The sequence below is a fragment of the Oreochromis niloticus genome, linkage group LG8 (assembly GCF_001858045.2).
Source record: "Oreochromis niloticus isolate F11D_XX linkage group LG8, O_niloticus_UMD_NMBU, whole genome shotgun sequence".
Taxonomy (NCBI): Eukaryota; Metazoa; Chordata; class Actinopteri; order Cichliformes; family Cichlidae; genus Oreochromis; species Oreochromis niloticus.
In genome coordinates this window covers 20,568,491-20,587,898 of record NC_031973.2, presented here as the reverse complement: position 1 = coordinate 20,587,898, position 19,408 = coordinate 20,568,491, and the positions used below count along the sequence as shown (strand labels likewise).

Genomic DNA, 19,408 nt, shown 5'->3' with positions numbered 1-19,408 from the left:
GGATGTTTAAGCAGAACTGAGCAGCACAATATTTTATCCTGAGAGTTCACGGTGCAGTTGTTACTGTTTGACACAATAAGTCCTGTCATTCTTTCTTTTTTCTGAAAACATAGGCACTTATTGTACTTACATGATGAGGGGTTGCTATATTTCCTGAATATGTGTTTGAGATTTGTTTAAAATGTGATACAGGGGGTGCGCTCTGTTATGTTTCAATAGCTTTCAATCGTTAAAATGCTGGAAGCACCCAATAATATCGGGAAAATAGCATTCTTACATAGTTTTTGTTTTGTTTTAGTAAAATAATTAAATCTGGACTACTTCCACCATCACAATATAGCTATAGAGCTCATACTGTGGGGTGGTACACCATGTACACAAAGGTTAGAGGTATGTACATGCGCCGGATATTCACTAGGAACATTTGACGATTTTAGGAACCTATCAGAGGCCTCGTTTCATCCCAGGTACCCGGATGTACCCGTGGGGCAATTAGCTACGTCATTGTTCACCGCCGGACACCCGCTAGAAATAAGGAATGGATTTACAACCGCTACTAACGCGATCATAACAGGTTACAGGTGAGTGTTGTATTGCCTTTACGATCAAGTGCCACTTTAACTGTGCGTCCGTAATATTTTGGTAGGCGTGAGCCGCTGAGATTTGTTGTAGTAATCTTACACCGGTTCTCTATGTCGTGTCGGAGAGAGCAGCGCAGTGATCATACACAAGCGCCGGCGTCGAGCCCCTCCTTTCTCCTCTAGCTAGACGCCCCGTTGCCCAGGCCACACACATTTTTAAATAAAATAAATGTCACCGCACAGCCAGGAAACTACTCGTCAGCCTGCTGGTCCGTAACTACACTTCTCTGCGCCATGTCAGCCAGCGTCCGTAGTCCTGTGCTAACTAGCAAGTAGGCAAGCTAGCTAGCTACTAGCGCCGCCACACGAAATGCTAGCACAGTTCGGTAGCTACGTTGCGTTCGGCGTTTCTATGTTTTTTGCATCTTCTCTAAGTGAGCGCCATTTCATCTCGGAATTCGACAAGACTGGTTAGCTTTCGACTTGCTCTCCGTCTGACATGATCAGGGTTTTATGTGTGTTTTCTTGAGGTTTAGCGACGCTGCGTGTTAAAGGCCTAGCAGCCGTCATTTAGCCAGTGTGAGCCACTCTGTAAAGCAGGTGGGAGGGAACAGCTGCTTCTGTCGTAAACGTGCTTCCGACTAGGAAATTTCCTCGGTCGAGTGGGTTATCTGGCATTTCCCCTCTTGAGTTTTCTAAATGCTAATTTTTGTCGATATTTTAAGTTTGTTAGTTGGACAGGGTTAAATTAGATGTCAAAAGTTACCCTTGTCTCCGGTGTTTGTTATTTAAAGGGAATCTGACAAGATGCGTTCAAATAAAAGCAAAGGGTGAAAAACAAATATTTGGCCCTCACTTATGCTAGTCTGTGTTTGAATATAAACAAATCATCCAATCTAACACAATTTCTGATACTTGTGTAGGCGATGGTAAGTGTTTAATATATCGTTATTATATTATAAGCTATAATCTGTTAATGTGGCTTCTGTATTTAGTTGTTTTCCAAACTCACTGTAATGCTACCTAACCAGTGTAGGATTGATGTAGTATTCAAGTTTTCTTTCACTTTCCCTTTTCCAAAATAACAATGAGAAAATTCAAACCCAGCAATCACTTTGGGTTTTGTTTTGTTTTGTTTTCAGTTCATAAACTTATGTGTATGTGTCTCTGTCCCTAATGCAGCTATGAACAATGACCATAGTTGACAGATCTTCAGAAAAGTCTGACCACGAGTCAGCCGGATGTAACCGATCCTCCTTCACCAGTAGAGACGTGGGGATGGACGGCAGTTGTTCCAGCAGCTGGGCAGTGGGCCCCACTGTACCCAGTGACTCTCCAAGGCTCAAGGCTCCAGTAGGCTGCCTGGCCCCCACTCCTGGAGCTGCTGTGTACAACAGTACACCCTCCTCTGTGGACCGGCCCAAGGAACAAGGTCAGAGCAAGGCCTGGCTTTTTTTTCAAAATGTCTTTTTAAAGTTGTTTGAAGATGTTTATTGATAGACAGAATAGTTTTCCAACCTGTTTTAGCAAATGTGGAACCACACTTCTTATCCATTATTTACCCATATTTGTCAGAATTGGTTTTAGTAACATAAAGCTAATCTTTTTGCTTCTGCTTTCACACAAGTGTGACAACTGCTTTTGTGGGTGTTGTGTTGCTGCTTCCCTTCTCCGTTCATTCATCCAGTTATGTAATGCAGCCAGCTTTGCATGATCAGTCACTTCAGCTCGTGATGCAATTGCTGTTTTTATATAAAGACCGGCAGCCCAACTTGTTTAGCAGAAACAAAGGAGAAGGCAAACTGTCCTGTCTTTCTTCCTGAGCCTGTTTTGGAGTTGTTCACAGTGGCCAGAATCACATTATATAACTGTTAATAGTTGTAGCTATTACTGTAATGCCCTGACATGACTTTGCCATGTGCCAGTGTGTGGTTGTATAAGAAAGGTAGCATTATATTATGTCCTTTAAAAATGTATTGAAACATATTTTTAGTAATAATTGTGGCTCTGTGTGTCCAGTGATGTGCAGTGGCGATGGAATTGACTTGCCCCAGAAGGTGCTGTTCTCACCAGATCGGCTCAGCCTAAAGTGGGCCCAGGTTCACCGCATTGGTGCAGGCCTCCAGAACATGGGGAACACCTGCTTCCTCAACTCAGCCCTGCAGTGTCTCACCTACACCCCTCCTTTAGCAAACTACATGCTGACGCGGGAGCACTCCAAAACATGTAAGTTTATTTCACCAAGGGTGGTGTTATGCAGTCCTGCGCTGATTCTCACATTGTATCACACCTTACTCACTCAGTATTTTGTCTGTGTCTCTGCTACAGGTCATGAGCCAGGGTTCTGTATGATGTGCACCATGCAAAACCACGTCATTCAGGTTTTTGCCAACTCTGGGAATGTCATTAAGCCCATTGGTGTACTCAATGAGCTTAAGAGTAAGTGGATGACTGTTGATGCTGTGCTCTGTGCAAAGTGTTTACCTATATTTTAATGATAGGAGGCGCTGTGTGACTATTTACCTTTTTCTTATTTTGGAGGGAAATAATCTGGAGGGATTTTGAATTCTGTTTTTAAAATGTAAACATTTAACTGTGGTATCCTTTACAACAATTCACCTCCTGCTTTGTTTTTTGGTTCTGTTTTTCCTCGTTCCCCTCACACAGGGATTGCAAAGCACTTCCGCTATGGAAGCCAGGAAGATGCTCATGAATTCCTGCGGTACACAGTGGATGCTATGCAAAAGTCCTGCTTGCCTGGAACCAAGTGAGTGTCATTTTGCATTGCATGCATTATAAACAAATTGAACACACACAAACATCTTTACTTGGGCTTGACAGTGTTTGCACTTTATTATGTAGTAAGATCCATAATTGGCTACATAGAGGTAACACCGTGACAATAGGAGAATGTGAAACAAATCCTTTATCCTGTTTTTCAGGAAGTGCAGTTTATACTAGATCCTTTTAATTATTAATGCTTCAGTTGCTGAGAGTATTTTTCAGAAATGCAGATTCCTCAGTCTCTTGCCTGACTGACACCTCAGTTTACATACTAGGCAAGCCACAATGAGGTATTATGTCAAGTTCCTTAATGAACTTGACTGCTCCAACACAGAAAGTATTCTTACACTGGGTGTGCTAGCTTGTTGTGGTAACAGGGCTTGAAAAGATCAGAAGCAGCTTAAACGTGTAGTAAAACAGGTGTCTGGGATTATGGGGGAGAGCTGCCAGACTTAGAAGAAATCTATAGTAGACACTGAGGCAACAGGGTAAGCGGTGTGAGCAGGCGCACTCAACCCTCCCAGGTCATCTTTTATTCACCCTAATGGCATTAGTGCTATTACTGTAGCAGCAAAATTCAGAAAATCTAGGTTTTTCTATGTGTTACTGTAGAGCTTCAAAGTCTATGTGCACATGTAACTCGTTAGACTCCTAAAAAGTAATTTATTAATTCATTTATTTTTTTTAAGTGTCAATTCTCATCAAATCAATTCTTCCTGTGTAGCAACAGATGGACTCTTAAGTTATTAATCATGCTCCAATTCCTCCTATTCTCATTTCTACTACTTGAATACTATAAAGTGATCTTCTGGTTCCAAAATGCTAAAAATTAAAAGGTCATTCAGTTAATTGTTGCACTGCCCTTATTTGTTAATTTTTAGGCTTTATCTTTTTATTTTAGATTGGACAGGCAAACGCAGGCAACCTCTTTCATCCATCAAGTGTTTGGCGGGTACCTAAGATCCAGAGGTAAGTCACTGTTTTTTAAGGTTTGATTTATTTTTCTTTTATCTGTCTTTTTATGTCTTACAGCTTGTGTGATACTCATAGCGCTGATTTCTGTTTCAGTTAAATGTTTAAACTGCAAAGCTGTCTCGGATACATTTGACCCTTTTCTGGATATCACTCTGGAAATTAAGGTAATTGGACAACATTCAAAGTGACGCTGCTACTATGTATTCTCTGCATTACGGAGTGTCAGGTTTTTCTCTCTCTCTCTTCATATAGACTGCTCCAAATGTCTCCAAAGCTCTGGAGCAGTTTGTCAAACCAGAACAGCTGGATGGCGAAAATGCTTACAAATGCACCAAGTAAGTCAAAGAGATGCCAAACCATGATGAGTTTTAATGTTTAGGTGTGAATTTTGCCAAAAAGCTGAATGTTTGTTTCCTTCAGGTGCAAAAAAATGGTAACGGCCTCAAAACGATTCACAATCCATCGCAGCGCCAATGTGCTCACCCTCTCACTCAAACGCTTTGCAAACTTCAGTGGAGGGAAAATCACAAAGGTAAATGGTCAATAGTGTCTGCTTAAGTCATAAAGATACATGACAGATGCTTTGTTTTATTATAAACAGGATATTAGCATGTAATGTTTGAAATTTTTTGTTTGGTGGTCATCAGGATGTGAAGTATTTAGAGCATCTGGATCTGCGGCCCTTCATGTCTCAGTCCCAAGGGGAGCCCCAGCTCTATGGGCTGTATGCTGTGCTGGTTCACTCTGGATTCAGTTGTCATGCTGGACACTACTTCTGCTATATTAAGGTACTGGCTGTGCCCGAATCTATTTGAATGCTGCTGTTGCTTAGTACAAACAAACACACACCATAAACAACACATTTCAGCATAAAACTGAATGCAAAGAGAAAAATACTTTGTATGCATTTAAAAAAAAACCTCTATATAAACATATTCTTCTTCTTTTTAGCTCAAATCCAATTCAGAAACTGAATCTGCTGTGTCACATCTCTCTCATTCTGTCTCGCAGGCCAGCAATGGGCAGTGGTATCAGATGAATGACTCGTCTGTGTCAGTCAGTGACATTAGGACCGTCCTCAACCAGCAGGCCTATGTCCTCTTCTACATCAAGTGAGTAAACATCGGTATTTTTAAAAATTGTAGGCTTATTCCTTCAGTAGAAGTTTTCCCATCGTTATTTAATAATGTAGACATGTTTATTCCCACTTTTGTTGTAGAAAATGTATTATTATAACCTAATGTTATAATGTCGATGCTTCCTCATTGTTAATATTCTTTTTTTTTTTCATGTCATTAGGTCCACAGATGTGAAAAAAAGTGGGGACTACAGTCACTTGAACCATAACGCTGGCATATCTGGTCAGTCATCTCCCCGGCCGGTGGTGATCCCACGCACCAACACCACCGTCCATCACAACAGTGTTGGCTTCATAGGTCCCCAGCTGCCACCACACATGAACAAGGTACTTCCTCACCTGAGGGCACTGATAATGTTGTTGTTTTTGTTAAACCCAGTGTTTCTCTTCTAAACACCTGTTGTTGTGACTTCTTGTTTCTTCAGAGTTCTCTTCATGTTAATGGGAATGGATCTCTGAGGGACTATCCCACAAGCTCCAAGCCCAGCACCAGCGGCAGTGGGGTGGGGAAACCAAACCATGGACTAGCTTCTTCTGCGTCCTCTTCTTCCATCTCCCACTCAGTCAGCCGGCCCACAATGATTCCAGACAGCGACAAACGACAGAAGCTTTCATTTTCAATTGGGCTAAGCAAACCGAACCGCCCATCTGCTTCTTCCTCCTCTTACTGCCAGCCATCCTCCGCCAGCAGCTCCTCCTCCTCCTCCTCCAGCTCTTTGTCCTCCTCACAGTCTACCTCAGACGTCCAACCAGACGTTCGTTTTATTCCGCGTCCACTAAACCAAGTCAGCGGCATGCCTTTCAGTAATGGGGATCACAACCCTGTAGGAAACGGGGCGTCCTTCCTGGTGCCGTACAGCCAAGAGTCTTCAGAGGAATCAGACCAAGAGAACTGTGGCACTCTGGATAACGGCAGTTCATCCAAGTCTCATCCTAATGAAAATAAAGACACAGGAAATGTCTTTGACAATTCTCCCAAAACCACCAATGGGGAGTCAGGAGTGCACCATAACGGCAATGGATTAAATGGACAAACTTATGGAGTCTTCAAATCCAGTCAAAATGGACACCACAATGGTCATCACAAAGTGAATGGACACAGCGGCCCTGACAAGGTAACTCTTGTCTTTATTTTTATAATGCTTGTCTGTTTGTTTTTTTAAAGGGACATATTATTAATAATTCTTTTATTCTTATTTTGGGCACATCAGGTCTCTGGCAGTAATCATGGCAGTTTGACGTCTGCGGCTCCTGTTGCTAATGGAATAGGCAGTGACCATAGCCAACCAAAGTAAGCCTAACACTGAACCAAAAAACACTTCTTGCTCTGCTGTCCATTTTATGCAGTTAAAACTTTAAGTTATAGGATTGATCTTAAAACGGTGCAGACTTTCCTCTCTACCAGTGTGACATAAAGCATTGCTCATATTTCTTCTGTATTTTGTTTATTTTTCCAGCAAAGATGCCTCATCCCAGGCCAGTTCTTCTCAGAGCATTCATCCTGCTGCTAATGAAAGCCAGGATTTCTCCACTCCTGATACAAGGGCTAAAACTCCATCTGAACCCCTGCCTCACTGTACAGAATCCTCCGCCGCTAGTGCTCCACCCTCAGCTACTGCTACAAATGCCCCTTCTGTTGCAGCTAAAGAATCTGCTTCCGCTCTTTCTTCTTCTGGGCAAGATGGCAACCCTGCAGCCTTACCCCCTCAGCTGGGCTGCTCTCAAAGCGCCAGTGGGGCTTCTGCAGCTCCACAGAAAGTTAGCGTAAGCAAGGATGAAGCCAAGGATCTACCACAAGCTAAATGTGCAACAACAGGGACTGAAGGACATAAGGATACTAAGGAGCAGTATCAGTCCAAGCCTAGTTCTAGTGGCAATGAAAGACTATCTTCCCGAGACAGGGAAAGACTGTATTCTAACTCTGGCAGAGATAGAGAAAGACACTACAGGGATAGGAGTCACGAACGAGAAAGCGACGGCGATCGTCACCGGTACAGACGGGACTACAAAGACGGTCACCACCGCCAGTACAGGGATCGTTTCCCCCCTTCTGGACGTTACTACAGGGAATGGGAGGCCGAGCGTCACCGGGAGCGAACCTTCCAGCACCCTCGGGAGCGTGATCGTGACAGGTGCTCTAACCATTACCACTACTATCGCTACCGGTCGAGAGAGGACACTGACCATGAGCGAAGGGGATATGGTTACTCCCACCGAGAGGAGTCTCGTGGCAGTCGGAGGTGGCTGCAGGATAGTAGAGACTCCTGGGCAATGAAGGATAAGAGTAATGGCAAAGAGAGGGACTATTACTCCTCAAAGGAAGGAAATTTCTCACCTTCTACAGCACCAGAAACAAACAAGTTCAAGGGCTCCCCGCCACGGGCTCGGCTTTCCTCTCCAGACAAAGAGGATCAAAATCGCAAGAGGACTGATCGTCTCAGCAAAGACAGGGATGACAGCTCTGAGGCCCGCCACACTAAAAAACACAAAAAGAGTAAGAAAAAGAAGAAATCAAAGGATAAAGACAGACACCGTGAGAGTGGGTGAGTATTGCCATGTTTCTCTTGATTCTTTAATGAAAACTGAAGGAAATGTTTTTTGTTTTTTTGTTGAAATAATAGAGGGTTAAAGCTCACTATCAGTATTATTATTCTCTTAAAAACTGAATAATTTTCATCTTTGATAATGGGTCATTTTTTCTGTCTTAGGCTGGCCGTAAAGCTTGAGATCTCGTTTTTTTTAAACAATGGCATTGGTTCTCTATCATCCCGTAGAAGTTCTGATGGAGATTCAGACAAAGCTGCGGAAATGAGGAAGAAAAAGAAAAAGAGGAGACATCGGGACAGCGATGCTGAACGGGACAGCCCAGACGCAGCTCGGAGCCACAGAAACAGAAGCAGTGAGGAAAGGGAGAGCCGCAAGCGACACCACTCTGACAGAGACTTGAAACATGACAATGGCTTTCCACCGGAAAAACGTCGCTGCATAGACTACGCTGACGGCAGCGGTGGCCATCTACTCCCTTCCAATCACACCAGACCGGCAAACGGTTCAAGTTACGGCCATCTCAATGGACAACCAGGTATTCATTTATTCACCAAAATCACAGGAATGCTGAATTAAATTGTGCTGACGAGCGAGTCCATTTTAAAACATCAACCCTGTTTTGTAGGTTACAGCCAAATCAGCGGCAGTGGATTTTCCAGTGACCTGAAACACTGACTCTGTGAGTGGATGTCTTTTTAAATGGTCAGCGTTGATGTAGCTACTAATACTCTGTCTTCACTAAGACCTCTTCTTTCTCATTTCAGATCCATCAACCGAATTTTAACAACAGCAGAGGAATGACATCAACATTTTTGACGTGGTGCTTCTTCATTAGGAATAATATTGTATTTTTACCACAAGTAAAGTGTTTTAAAAGTTAAACTATTCCCCCCCCTTTTTTCTTTTTTTTCTCTTTTTTTTTTTAAAAAATGGGGTTGATTTTATTTGCCGCAATTTCTCCTAGCTAACGGTTAAAACGAAACTCACCTGTTGAACATTTATGATGAAGAATATTAATATATACTTGTATGAACACAAAGCCTGGAGCTTAAACATCTCAACTGCTGCTCAGTGGAACTCAGGACTTGAAAAAAACAAAAACTTGTTAACATCAATCACAGATATCCACCTGCTTCGAAGAGGAACGAAACAAAAAGGGAATGACGTGATGCCCGAGAGGACTGAAAGGCATCGGAAGTTTAAGATGTCACCATATCTACACAGCTGAAATGTTTTACTTTATTTCTTTCTTTGATCCCACTGGGAGCCATGAAACTAATGGAGTTATTTGTGCAAGAGGAGGGAGGGTGGGGTGGGGTGGTGGGAACAGAGCTTCGCTGACTGATACCTCCATGTTAACCCTGGACAGACTTGAGAACATTTCCCAGCTTTCATTTGCATCTTCGTTCCCATTTGTGAAGCCTAAGATTCACTCTGTAATTTTAACTTTCTTCACCAGATGCAGAGGGTTTTGTTTTTTCTTTTGAAATTATTATCATGCCTCTCCCTTTTTCTTTTTAAAACATTCAAACTAAAAGAAGCACCACACTATTGCTGTCATGGTGGTGGACCACTTTTTTTTCCTTTTCTTTTTTAAAGATACGGTTTGTCGTCTAGCGTCAAAAAAAATACTGTGAATTTAATTTTGAACTGTAATATCAGTTACTTTTATATGTAAAAAACAACCAAATCCTGTATCAGGATTCTCAGATTTCTGTTTTGTGTTTTTAGAACTAATTTTGAGCATATTCTCTGGACAAAAATTCAGTGACTATGCTTTGCTTTGGGTTGTTTTTCAACTCTAGACAAAAGTTGGAAGAAAAACTGCTGTTATACCTTTAAGTTTAGCATGTACGAATTTATACATTGTATAAGGTAAACGCCTTAAAATACATTTGTTAATGTCAGAAATTGTAATTTGTTCTTGGTCTTGGACTTTGTTTACAAGCTGCATTGAAATGAATGGAAAAAAATGCTGATTGAGATGAGTTGCAGGGATTTTTCTTTTTAAAGCCCCTGTGTGCTTTTGTATGATATAGAATAGACTGTATGAGACACTTGTTGAACAAACCTTCCACTACGGTTAAATTATAATGTAGATCCACTAACGACACTCCTATGTATTCAGGTTTTTGTTACATACAAACACTTTTCTAGCTGTTTGGGCTCAGCTCACTCCTAATTTACTCACAGCACTGTATCCATGTTTGAAATAACCAAAGACCTGGTAAGTTTGGTGAGTCGAGCACTGCTCGCTGAATTCACATGCACGCAAAAAGCTGTTTTCTTATCAGCATGTATTTTTTATTCAGAGTGTACATCAAAGTATTCGAGAGCCGTTTTCCCGCACAAATGCCAAACCGTGCTTAGAGCTGAAAGCTGCACCCGTGAGGAAAGTTTTGGCTTTGTGGGGTGGTTTGATCTGTCTGGGGAAAACGGTCCTCAAGATTCCAGTTGGAGCATTCACACGTATTCCAGCAAATTCCAGTATCTTATTTTGAAAGGGTTTCTGTCCTAATGCTCTTTCATATAACATGTACTATCTGAACCTCAGTAATAACAGTGTGAGGGAAGCTGCACAATGACCCTCTTCCACTATTGTAAACTTGTTAGCTGTCAAACTAAAAAAGAAAAAAAATGAACGGGTAAAGGCTACAGCCATTATGATTTCCACACTACGTGAACACAATACAGAAAAAACAAAACAGTATGTAAATTATATACTATACATGCATAATGTGAGTCGGGGGGAGGGCTGCCTTTTTTGTGAAAACATGAGAAAATAAATACAAAAGAAACGATCGCAGAGGTGGATCTTCACTATGTGAGTTAATATGATACGTTACTGCTGGCAGGCTTCGTTACACTCGACTTGGTTTGCCTTTAAAAAGGAAATATCGTAAATGGAAGTGTACGAGCCAATGTTGAGTATGTTTGCATATACAGGTACAGTCACTTAAAGGCTACATCAATCAGACCAGCTGACTGATGAGCTTGAGGCTTTCTGTAGTTGCGAATTATCTACAAAATATTGTTGGCAGTTGTCGAAGGAGGTGAAGGTAATAAAACGCTGAGACCAGACAAGTTGGTCTGAGTGGCTGGGAGCTGAATATTCAGCTTTCGAATCCTCCCAATGTGTTGCAGCACCTTGTGTGTCCAGCAGGGGGTAGTCTCACATTAGGGCATGATGAAAAAGACCAATGATTACAGCTATGGCTATCTCCAATTACATGAAGTCCTCATGCTGTTCTCCATTGTCGTCTAGTGTGGTGAGAATTTCCCTTCTTTTTTTATTATATATTTTTTTTGCTTGTAGCAGACTGAAATCTTCAATTCCCAACAGCCAAGAACTGAGGTGCAGACAAATCTTCAGGCAGAAGTACAGAAGTAGGGATGATCCACGTTAGTCCCATATGTTTTACTGCATGTCCCGCAGGGCTGACTGAGAACGTATGAATAGGACGCCTTTGAGACTCTTAAACACAGACACATACACACAAGGATTCCTCTGATGACAGAAATGCTGCTGACACTTGACGTAACTGAGGGTGAGTCATCATCATTTCTTGTTGGCTATCCTCCTCTTCCTGGTGGCCAGCATGTCGTAGAAAGGATCCCTGCTGATGCTTGCTCTGTGGAGGACAGGAAGGAACAGATTTAACAACGACAACACTTATTTTTAATATCAGCAAAACTGCTTCTGTGTCAGCCCTGCGACAGGCTGATGGTTTTTCCGGGATGTACCCTGCCAGGAGGCTACAGCCCCTCCTGTCACCCTGAACTGGATATCTCTATCCTATCCATCCTGTTTTGTCTGTATAGTTGAAATAAATCAACCATCTACAAGTTCATCAGCACCAAAATGCTGTTCTTCACACACATATGCCACTCGCTGAGCTAGAAATCTATGCGACTGATAATTGTGCGTCTTAGTTCAGTGGAAGTCATATTCAGTAACAGAATTTTTGGATGGAGCAAACAAGATGCAGACATGCTGCAAACTCATGAGCTTATAAGTTGATGTGCATTTTTTCTTGTCCAATATCTTAGTGGGGTAGTTGCTAACTTTGCGTGCATTAAGCACTGCTGTGCTGTGAAGGTGAGAGACTGAACCAAAATAAGCTGCGGGCTGTAAAGTCAACACGAGCTAAAAAAAGCTCCAACACTTCACGAAGCAAAGAGGAACTGTGGGTTAAGTGGGAATCATGTGTGGGTTTGTCACAATGAGCGTCTTTCACCTCGCACATGTGATACGGAGCTGCCATAAAATTGTAAAAATTACAACTTCTTCGAGTTTTTCATTAACGCAGCTGCTCGTCAACCACGGCGTATTTAACTTGGTCTTCTATAGCGGAGTCACAGATTCCTGATGGGAATAACGCTGAGTAATTAGCCGCTTTCCCACCGACATGACGGCTGACATGCTGTGTGTGCAAGTGCAGAACAGTTTCTACAACGGCAGTTTCCAGCCTTGCAGGTTGAATCAGGCCGGACAGCGTGTGTGTGTCTGTGTGTGTGTGTGTAGTCGCGTGCTTGTGTGAAATCTGCTGACCACAGGACAGTCTGCCGCCCCGGAGTGTGGTTGCGGCAGCACAGCTCTGCCCCGCTGAGTCTAATGTGTAATCATTCCACTGCCAAAGTGACAGGAGGAGACTTCATGATGTGCAGCCACGACAAGCCAGCAGTCCCCCCCGCACTGATGTGAAATTTTCCAAACCAAGAAAATTAGCAGTTTTCAGTCTCTTTAACCGTACCCCAGGCCACGCTCACCAAAATAAGATTCCAGTAACTCACCCTTAAACCTTCCCCACTTTCATTAAACATCTCTCCACACCAAGGGTTTTTAAATGTCATCAGGGCACGGGGAAGATTCAGCAATACGATTTTTCGCCTGATATTGATCACACTGAAGCAGAGCCGATCATAACCAGCAAGCTCGAAGGTTACCCAGTGGGTCCAATTTGCAGCAGCACCTCCACTCCTCTCTCTGGTTAACAAGGAAGCGTTTGGATGGGAACGCGTTAAAGCTGTCATTATGTTTTTAGGTGTACAGCAGTGCACAGTGTCTGAGCAGGTGTGTGTGTGTTTCCCCCCCCTTTGCTTGTTGCGCGCTAATCAAAGGGAAGTGTGCTTATCCAGCAGAGCAGACATCACCTCCGAGTGTTATCTGCATGGAAGTGTGAGAAAATGAGTCACAGTTAGTCACCAGCCTGCATGTGTGTGTGTGTACTCAAGCCTCAAGCATAGTTATGATTAAGCTCGCAGCTCCGTGTATGTGTGCGTGTGTGTGTGTGTGTGTGTGTGGGCTTCTCACAGTCAAGGTCAGACATGAGAAAGTCCCACATGGGAGCAGGCAGGCGTTGGCTAAGTGCCCTCTCAGTGTAAATGGATCCACACTAACGCGGCGTCTCTTACTTGATGGATTTGATCCACTCTTCTTTCTCCTCCGGGGTGGGGGCAGATATCCTGTACACTACGTGGTTTCCCTCGACGACGCGTCCATCCGCCTCCGTTTTGCAGGCCTTGATTACCTGACCTTTATGGTTGGGGTTGTAGAGCTCAAAGCAGTTCTAAAGAAAAATCGTGAAACTGTTGATTTACATGATGAAAGAATCCGAGAACACATTGTGTTTTGTTTTTTTGGCAGTGCAAAGGTATTTAAATTTAAATGAGAGGAGGATTTATTCGCAGGGACAGGAGGTGTTTCTTACAGGTTTTCTCGGCTCATCCACTTCTCTGATACTAAGGTTTTCCAGAGGTATGATCCCACGAGGCTCTTTATCCTGAAGAGACAGAAAAACAGTCCTCAGTATCACTTATTCATTTGCATGCAAATCATTTTATCACCACATAAAATGAAGACAATAATCATATCTATGTGCAAATGAAGTCACAGTGACAAAAGATCCGCCTGGATCATTGTCACATCACCTGTGACACCTTTAGCCTTATGCTGTAGCAGCTAGCATGGCTGCCATGACCTAGTCACAGACTGTATATAAAAGATGGATGTAGCCTCCAATTTTAAAAAAATAGTCTGGACAGAAACTAACTTGTTGTTGGTGGAACAGAATACGATTCATTAAAAAAAAAACAAGAATTTGTAAAAATGTAATTTTTTTATCATCACTGGTAATATTGAAGACATTTAGTACTTTTTGTTTTCTAGCGTGGAGTTTTACTAAAGGCAGTTTCAAATAACAAGACATCAAAAATATGTGTTTCACAAAAATTTTTCCCAGAGCAGTTTTTGATGCAACACATTTGCTATTTAGGTGCCATTTTTACCTTTATGTTGAGTCTGAATGCATCTAAGTAAAAATCAAGGTTTGATTAAAGCACATTGAAGGTTTTTATTCATCCTGGTCACCCAAAGGAGATGCAACCCGACTCTCTCCATCCCCCCCATTGTGTCTGCGGGGCCAGATGTGAGATGTGTGTGTGTGTGTTGGGAGAGCTCTTGAGGAACAGCCCCATGTCCTGCTTGTCATCTTCCTTCTAATGAGGTGGCAAAGTGTGGGGGGAGGAAATGCCCTGGGAGAGCTGCTCACAGCTGGCTCTGCGTATGCCCCCCACCACAGAAGGTGTTTGTATGTGCTGAGGGATTCATGGTCGTGGGCTTGAGGGAGACACTTGGCTTATAGCTTAGCAGGGCCAGATGTGTGTTGCAGACTTTGCAGATGTTTCCTATGATGTCTCATGTTAATTGCTGGAGTGAGGTTCATTTAGGTCAAGGGGGCTGCATCTGTTAAACAGCAAAGCTGGAAGGCACAAACCAGTGCCAATATGTGTGCGCGTGTGTGTGTGTGTGTGTGTGTGTGTGTGTGTGTGTGAGACAGAGTAATCTGATGCCCCCTTTGTTTAATCCGTCTCTACTATATCTATTCACAAAACTGTACTAAACAGTGCTGGGTTAAATATTTTAAAATAATGTGAAAATTTATTACAGATGCATTCTTAAAGAAACAGTCTGACATTTTGGAGATTATATTTACTCGCATTCCTGCTGAGAGTTGGCCACCGATATTGAAAACCAAGTCATGACTGCAGTGGAATTAGCTGATTAGCTTAGCATAGATTATTTTACCACCAGCATCATGATGATTGATTATATGTATGTCTGTATGTTTGTTCCCAAACTCCCCCTGGACAACTGGTTTAATATTGATTAAACTTAACCGATAAACTACCTAAGGTACCAAGGCTCGTAACAGCTACATGATGACTAATTATAATATTTTAAATAAAAAGTACTGTTTCATTTTCTGTGGATTTAAATATAGAAACTGTGTGATTGAGGTCGAACATACATCGTTTTTACATATAAATTGCTGAATTTGCCACTTGTGCATACGTTTTCACGGTCACTAGAGGTTTTTTAAGTTTTAAGAATTGGCAAAGCACACCTTCACCATTGTGCACCATGAAATGGTCAAATTCTGTCCTGACACACACACACACGTGCACACACCAAATTGCCTACTTACCGTTGTGTATTCAAAGTAGTAGAGGCAGTTGTCGGTCAGAATAAACCACCTCCTCTTCCACGTCTTCACTCGGCCGCCTGCGAGGGAGAAACAAACAGCGTATGAGGGTAAACTGAAGAGGTGAATCTGTTTGTGTATGTGGAAGCTAACCTGCAGGGGACCTTTGTTCCACGTTCCACATCTGGTTCTAATCAACATTTCCCAGCATCATAAGACCGAATCAGACCCTTATCCCCCAATCCCTCGAAACCGATGCCTGCAAGGGCAATGGTCTGGAGGGGAACGAAGGTGTTTGTCCTCCAGGAGGAATCGCAGACACATACAAACCACATACATGCGGCAGCTAAGAGAAGCAGTGCCCTGACCTGATTTGAGAAAAGTGAGAAAAGCCTGACACTTTTTAAATAGAAAGCAAAAGAAAAAAATAAATGATGGCCTGTGATTGTTGCAGTGACAGTCTTGGAAACATTTTAATGCATTAATGCATAATATAAGGAATTCCCCTCAATCTGTCCATCTAGCTCTGTCATCGAATAAAAAATGGATTACTGGGATTATTGGATTTCCTGGTAATTACCCCATCAACAACATGATAAACAATTTATCTATGTAATAAAAAAAAAAAAACTTAATGGGACTGATGTCAACATATAATCTTCATAATAACTTGTTTGCTGACTGGATGAAAAGTGCACAAAGCAGCTGTCACTGATGTAATCAATAACGTAATGCTTATGTAACCCAGATTACCATCCTGACACCCAGTATGATTTATTGGACTAGTTAACGAAATAGAAGTTTTACTCTGCTGCAGTCCAGGGAACCACATGTACACTTACCAGTTTTTTTGTTTACAGAAAGTTCAAATAAATGTAGTTTTTATGAAAAATTGTAATGTTGCCATGATTAAACTATAAGAATTTGGTGGATGAATGGATGGGCTGGAGCCAATCCCAGCTGGGGCAAGAGGCAGGTACAACATGGACAGATCGCCAGCCTGTCACAGAGCTAACACAGAGAGACAGACAACTGTTTGCACACATTGACAACTATGGGAAATTTAGTATTAACCTAACCCCACTGACTGCATGTCTTTGGACTGTGGGTGGAAGTCTGAGTACCCACACACACACAGGGAGAACGTGCAAACTCCACACAGAAAGGCCTCGGCCAGATGGCCAGGACCTTCTAGCTGTGAGGTAACAGTTCTAACCACCACCCTCTGTGCTGCCCTCAGGCAAGTCAATCCGTTAAATTTACACCTCCCTGTTTAATTCACCTTATTTGTGCCTGGGACTACCAGCACAACAGAAATCAAGAGTTTTAACGAGCTTCATTGCTCCTTAAAACTCCTTAAACATTTGAGGTCGATGTAGCTGTGATTAGAGTCCAATATACTTCTGTAAGAATTCAAAAGATTTAAAACAGTCTAGTGAGTGCAGCTCATTTGCTAGAGGACAGAGAAATCCCTGAATGAGTGGGAGGTAATAAAGCCTGCAGGGCAGGAACAAATGAAGGACAAAGAAGAAAGGGAAAGGCTCTCTGATGTTTCGCTGCATGACCAGCCACGCAACCGTAGGTATGCATTCCCACAGTGCAGACACAAGCAGCCACATTCACCAAAGCACGACTGCGTGTTCTGGCAGGAGGAGCAGGAGATGTGTGACGTGCAGGGTAGTGGTAGAGAGCATGAGATGACCCGTTCAGCTAATTGGGATGAATCACGATGATTCCTGGCATCTACAAAGAATTGACGTTCTATTGACGAGTAATTTGGCCTAACCTTTTGGGTGACTTGCTGATATTTTCACGGCTGTTATATAATTTTATGCTTCCTCTCAGTGAAGTTGCAGAAAGGATTCTCACGGTTGTGTGCAGGTTTTAAAGCTAATGCTACAGCTGATATTGAGCCAGCTTATACAGCTTTTTTTGATATGGAAAAAGGCAAGAAATTTTAGAAAAATTGAGTAAAATTAGAGCTCTCGTATGCACGAGCTTAGCTGTTTCCCTTCTTAGTAGCCACAAGAGGAATAATACAGCCAATCCCCACGCAGAATGAGCCAGATCATTGACCTCTGACTTAACTTCGATCACGTCACATTGCTTACACACTTATTTTCCCATTTACAGCTATGATACAACAACACAATTAAATGAGCAGGTTAGCACGTTCAAGGGCCTGTTGTGCTAAGGAGATAATGGGAGCCAGTGTCAGAACGAGGGTGCTCTGTGATGAATTGAGAAGAGGAATGAAGACAAAGCATTACCTTCCTCCTAATACAGAGATTTAAAGAGGGGGCAGCCAACACAGAGCAAAATGGAATAGCAGAACGAAGAGTGAAACAGAGGTCAGAGAGAGGGAGGGAGAAACCAAAACATGGGAGGAAAAAAAAGAGGGATAAAAAACACCATGGCAGGAAGATGAAGAGAGAAAATGCAGAGATTACTATAAAAGGAGAAGAGAATAGTAGACAAAACAAAGAGGAGAGGTCACAAGCTGATGGATAAAGACAAAAACAGACATGCTGCAGGTGCACCACAAATTTCCTTTGAAACCTTTTGCCAAGGCCGACTTAGTTTTGCCTAGTTCTTTGTTTCCTTGTGGTCTCACTTGCCTGACAACCAAGTCTCCCCTGTGTTTGAGGCTCATGCTCATGCTGCCCGCAAATCTGTCTCGCACCATCAGCCACAGCAGCTCTCCCCGCTCGACTCTCGACTCCTTGCCTACCCACCTCTCATCGATCCTCTCAGCCATGCTTCCACCTTCAGCAAGATCAACCCCAGCCCTCTACATTTGCTATTACTTTGCTTCTCCAAGGTTTTAATTATTCTGGAGTGAATCTTGTGAAATATTTAATCGAGTCAGTCTAATCTAGGTGCTTAACATTTTTTCTTGCATGCTCACATGCGACAGCGGTAACAGGCAAATGTTAAGTAGTGAGTTAACAGCACAGACTGAACTACTAGCAAAAGCAATAAATAAATGAATAATTAATTTACCCCAAAATACAAGTGGTTATGCAGGAAACCATCCCATATACAGTTTGTTGGTCATAGGCACCATTTTTGTAGTTTTTTGTGGCACCTCACTATGTCACAAATTTATGTTAACAAAAATACAACTTACAGTTGCAATCAGCGACTTTATGTTTAATTTTGCTAAAGTGAGGTAACACGAGCAGATTCTTTTAGCTACTGTTGCCCAATGAAAATATGGCCTTCTAAAAGCCCTTTATAAACAACCACAGTTCACCAGCACAAAAGAAAAGAACGGCTCATCATAGTGACGCTGAAGCTCCGCTGACCAACATGAACCACCACGGTGAAGGTTAATTTTGCACCTCTGAATGCACATACCGAGCTTTAAGAGCCAGCCTTCCCTGTCGGGGTTGAAGAAGGTGTGCGTCAGATCGTTCCCGTCGTCCTCTGGGATTTTGAAGGGCTCGTTTTTGATGCTGTCGTAAAGATTCTGCATAGAGAGAGAGTGATGGTTCAGGGGAAGCTAGTAAATTAAATGTCTCATTCGTATGGAGTGCGTGCAGCGGGGCAATCGCACACTTAAATCATCGCACCACACACTTGGTAGAGACAAATCCTCACCCTGAGAAGCTCCTCTGGCAGATCTCCCCCTTCATTGATCCCCCTGTTCATGGAGATAAAGCGCTCCACGGGGGGCTTGTCTCTGACGTTAGGGTTATGCAGGCTGGTGTTCAGCATGATGATGGCGAACGACAGCACATAGCAGGTGTCTGAGATAGAGAAATGGAAAGGGGAGATGCGATGGATTAGAAAAAGCCCATGTCCAGCCACAGTGAGCACATTTATCCCTGCTGTTAATATACAATTATCACTGTTGATGATTTTAATCAATTTTGGTTACATAAAAAATAATATTA

The 19,408-nt window shown here is 42.6% G+C and overlaps 2 protein-coding genes across 7 annotated transcripts in view; one reads left to right on the top strand and one right to left on the bottom strand.

Moving 5' to 3' along the window:
• Window positions 1–48: 48 nt before the first annotated feature.
• On the top strand, window positions 49–10,008 carry usp42 (ubiquitin specific peptidase 42). 4 transcript variants are annotated; one of them, XM_005448141.4, is made up of 18 exons: window positions 49–581; window positions 1,764–2,013; window positions 2,601–2,807; window positions 2,910–3,020; window positions 3,249–3,348; window positions 4,267–4,334; window positions 4,434–4,504; window positions 4,593–4,675; window positions 4,761–4,872; window positions 4,988–5,128; window positions 5,352–5,452; window positions 5,640–5,805; window positions 5,904–6,593; window positions 6,690–6,769; window positions 6,936–8,021; window positions 8,253–8,560; window positions 8,651–8,704; window positions 8,790–10,008. In XM_005448141.4, the coding sequence occupies exons 2-17, from the start codon at window positions 1,773–1,775 to the stop codon at window positions 8,698–8,700; spliced, it is 3,615 nt and encodes a 1,204-aa protein (XP_005448198.1). In that variant the 5' UTR covers window positions 49–581; window positions 1,764–1,772; the 3' UTR covers window positions 8,701–8,704; window positions 8,790–10,008. The 4 variants fall into 4 exon arrangements, with proteins under 4 accessions (XP_005448198.1, XP_005448194.1, XP_005448196.1 ...); XM_005448137.4 differs by having other exon boundaries at window positions 8,187–8,560; XM_005448139.4 differs by lacking the exon at window positions 49–581 and adding an exon at window positions 622–850 and having other exon boundaries at window positions 8,187–8,560.
• A 299-nt stretch (window positions 10,009–10,307) lies between these two features.
• LOC100708313 (cytohesin-3) overlaps window positions 10,308–19,408 on the bottom strand; it is a 30,810-nt gene continuing 21,709 nt past the window's right edge. For all 3 annotated transcript variants that reach the window (XM_019362769.2, XM_005448136.4, XM_025909553.1), the window contains 6 exons: window positions 19,113–19,261; window positions 18,870–18,981; window positions 15,513–15,589; window positions 13,737–13,808; window positions 13,441–13,595; window positions 10,308–11,657 (listed from right to left, as the gene is read on the bottom strand). In XM_019362769.2, coding sequence (XP_019218314.1) covers window positions 11,585–11,657; window positions 13,441–13,595; window positions 13,737–13,808; window positions 15,513–15,589; window positions 18,870–18,981; window positions 19,113–19,261 — 638 coding nt within the window. In that variant the 3' untranslated portion in view covers window positions 10,308–11,584. The remainder of the gene's footprint in view (window positions 11,658–13,440; window positions 13,596–13,736; window positions 13,809–15,512; window positions 15,590–18,869; window positions 18,982–19,112; window positions 19,262–19,408) is intronic.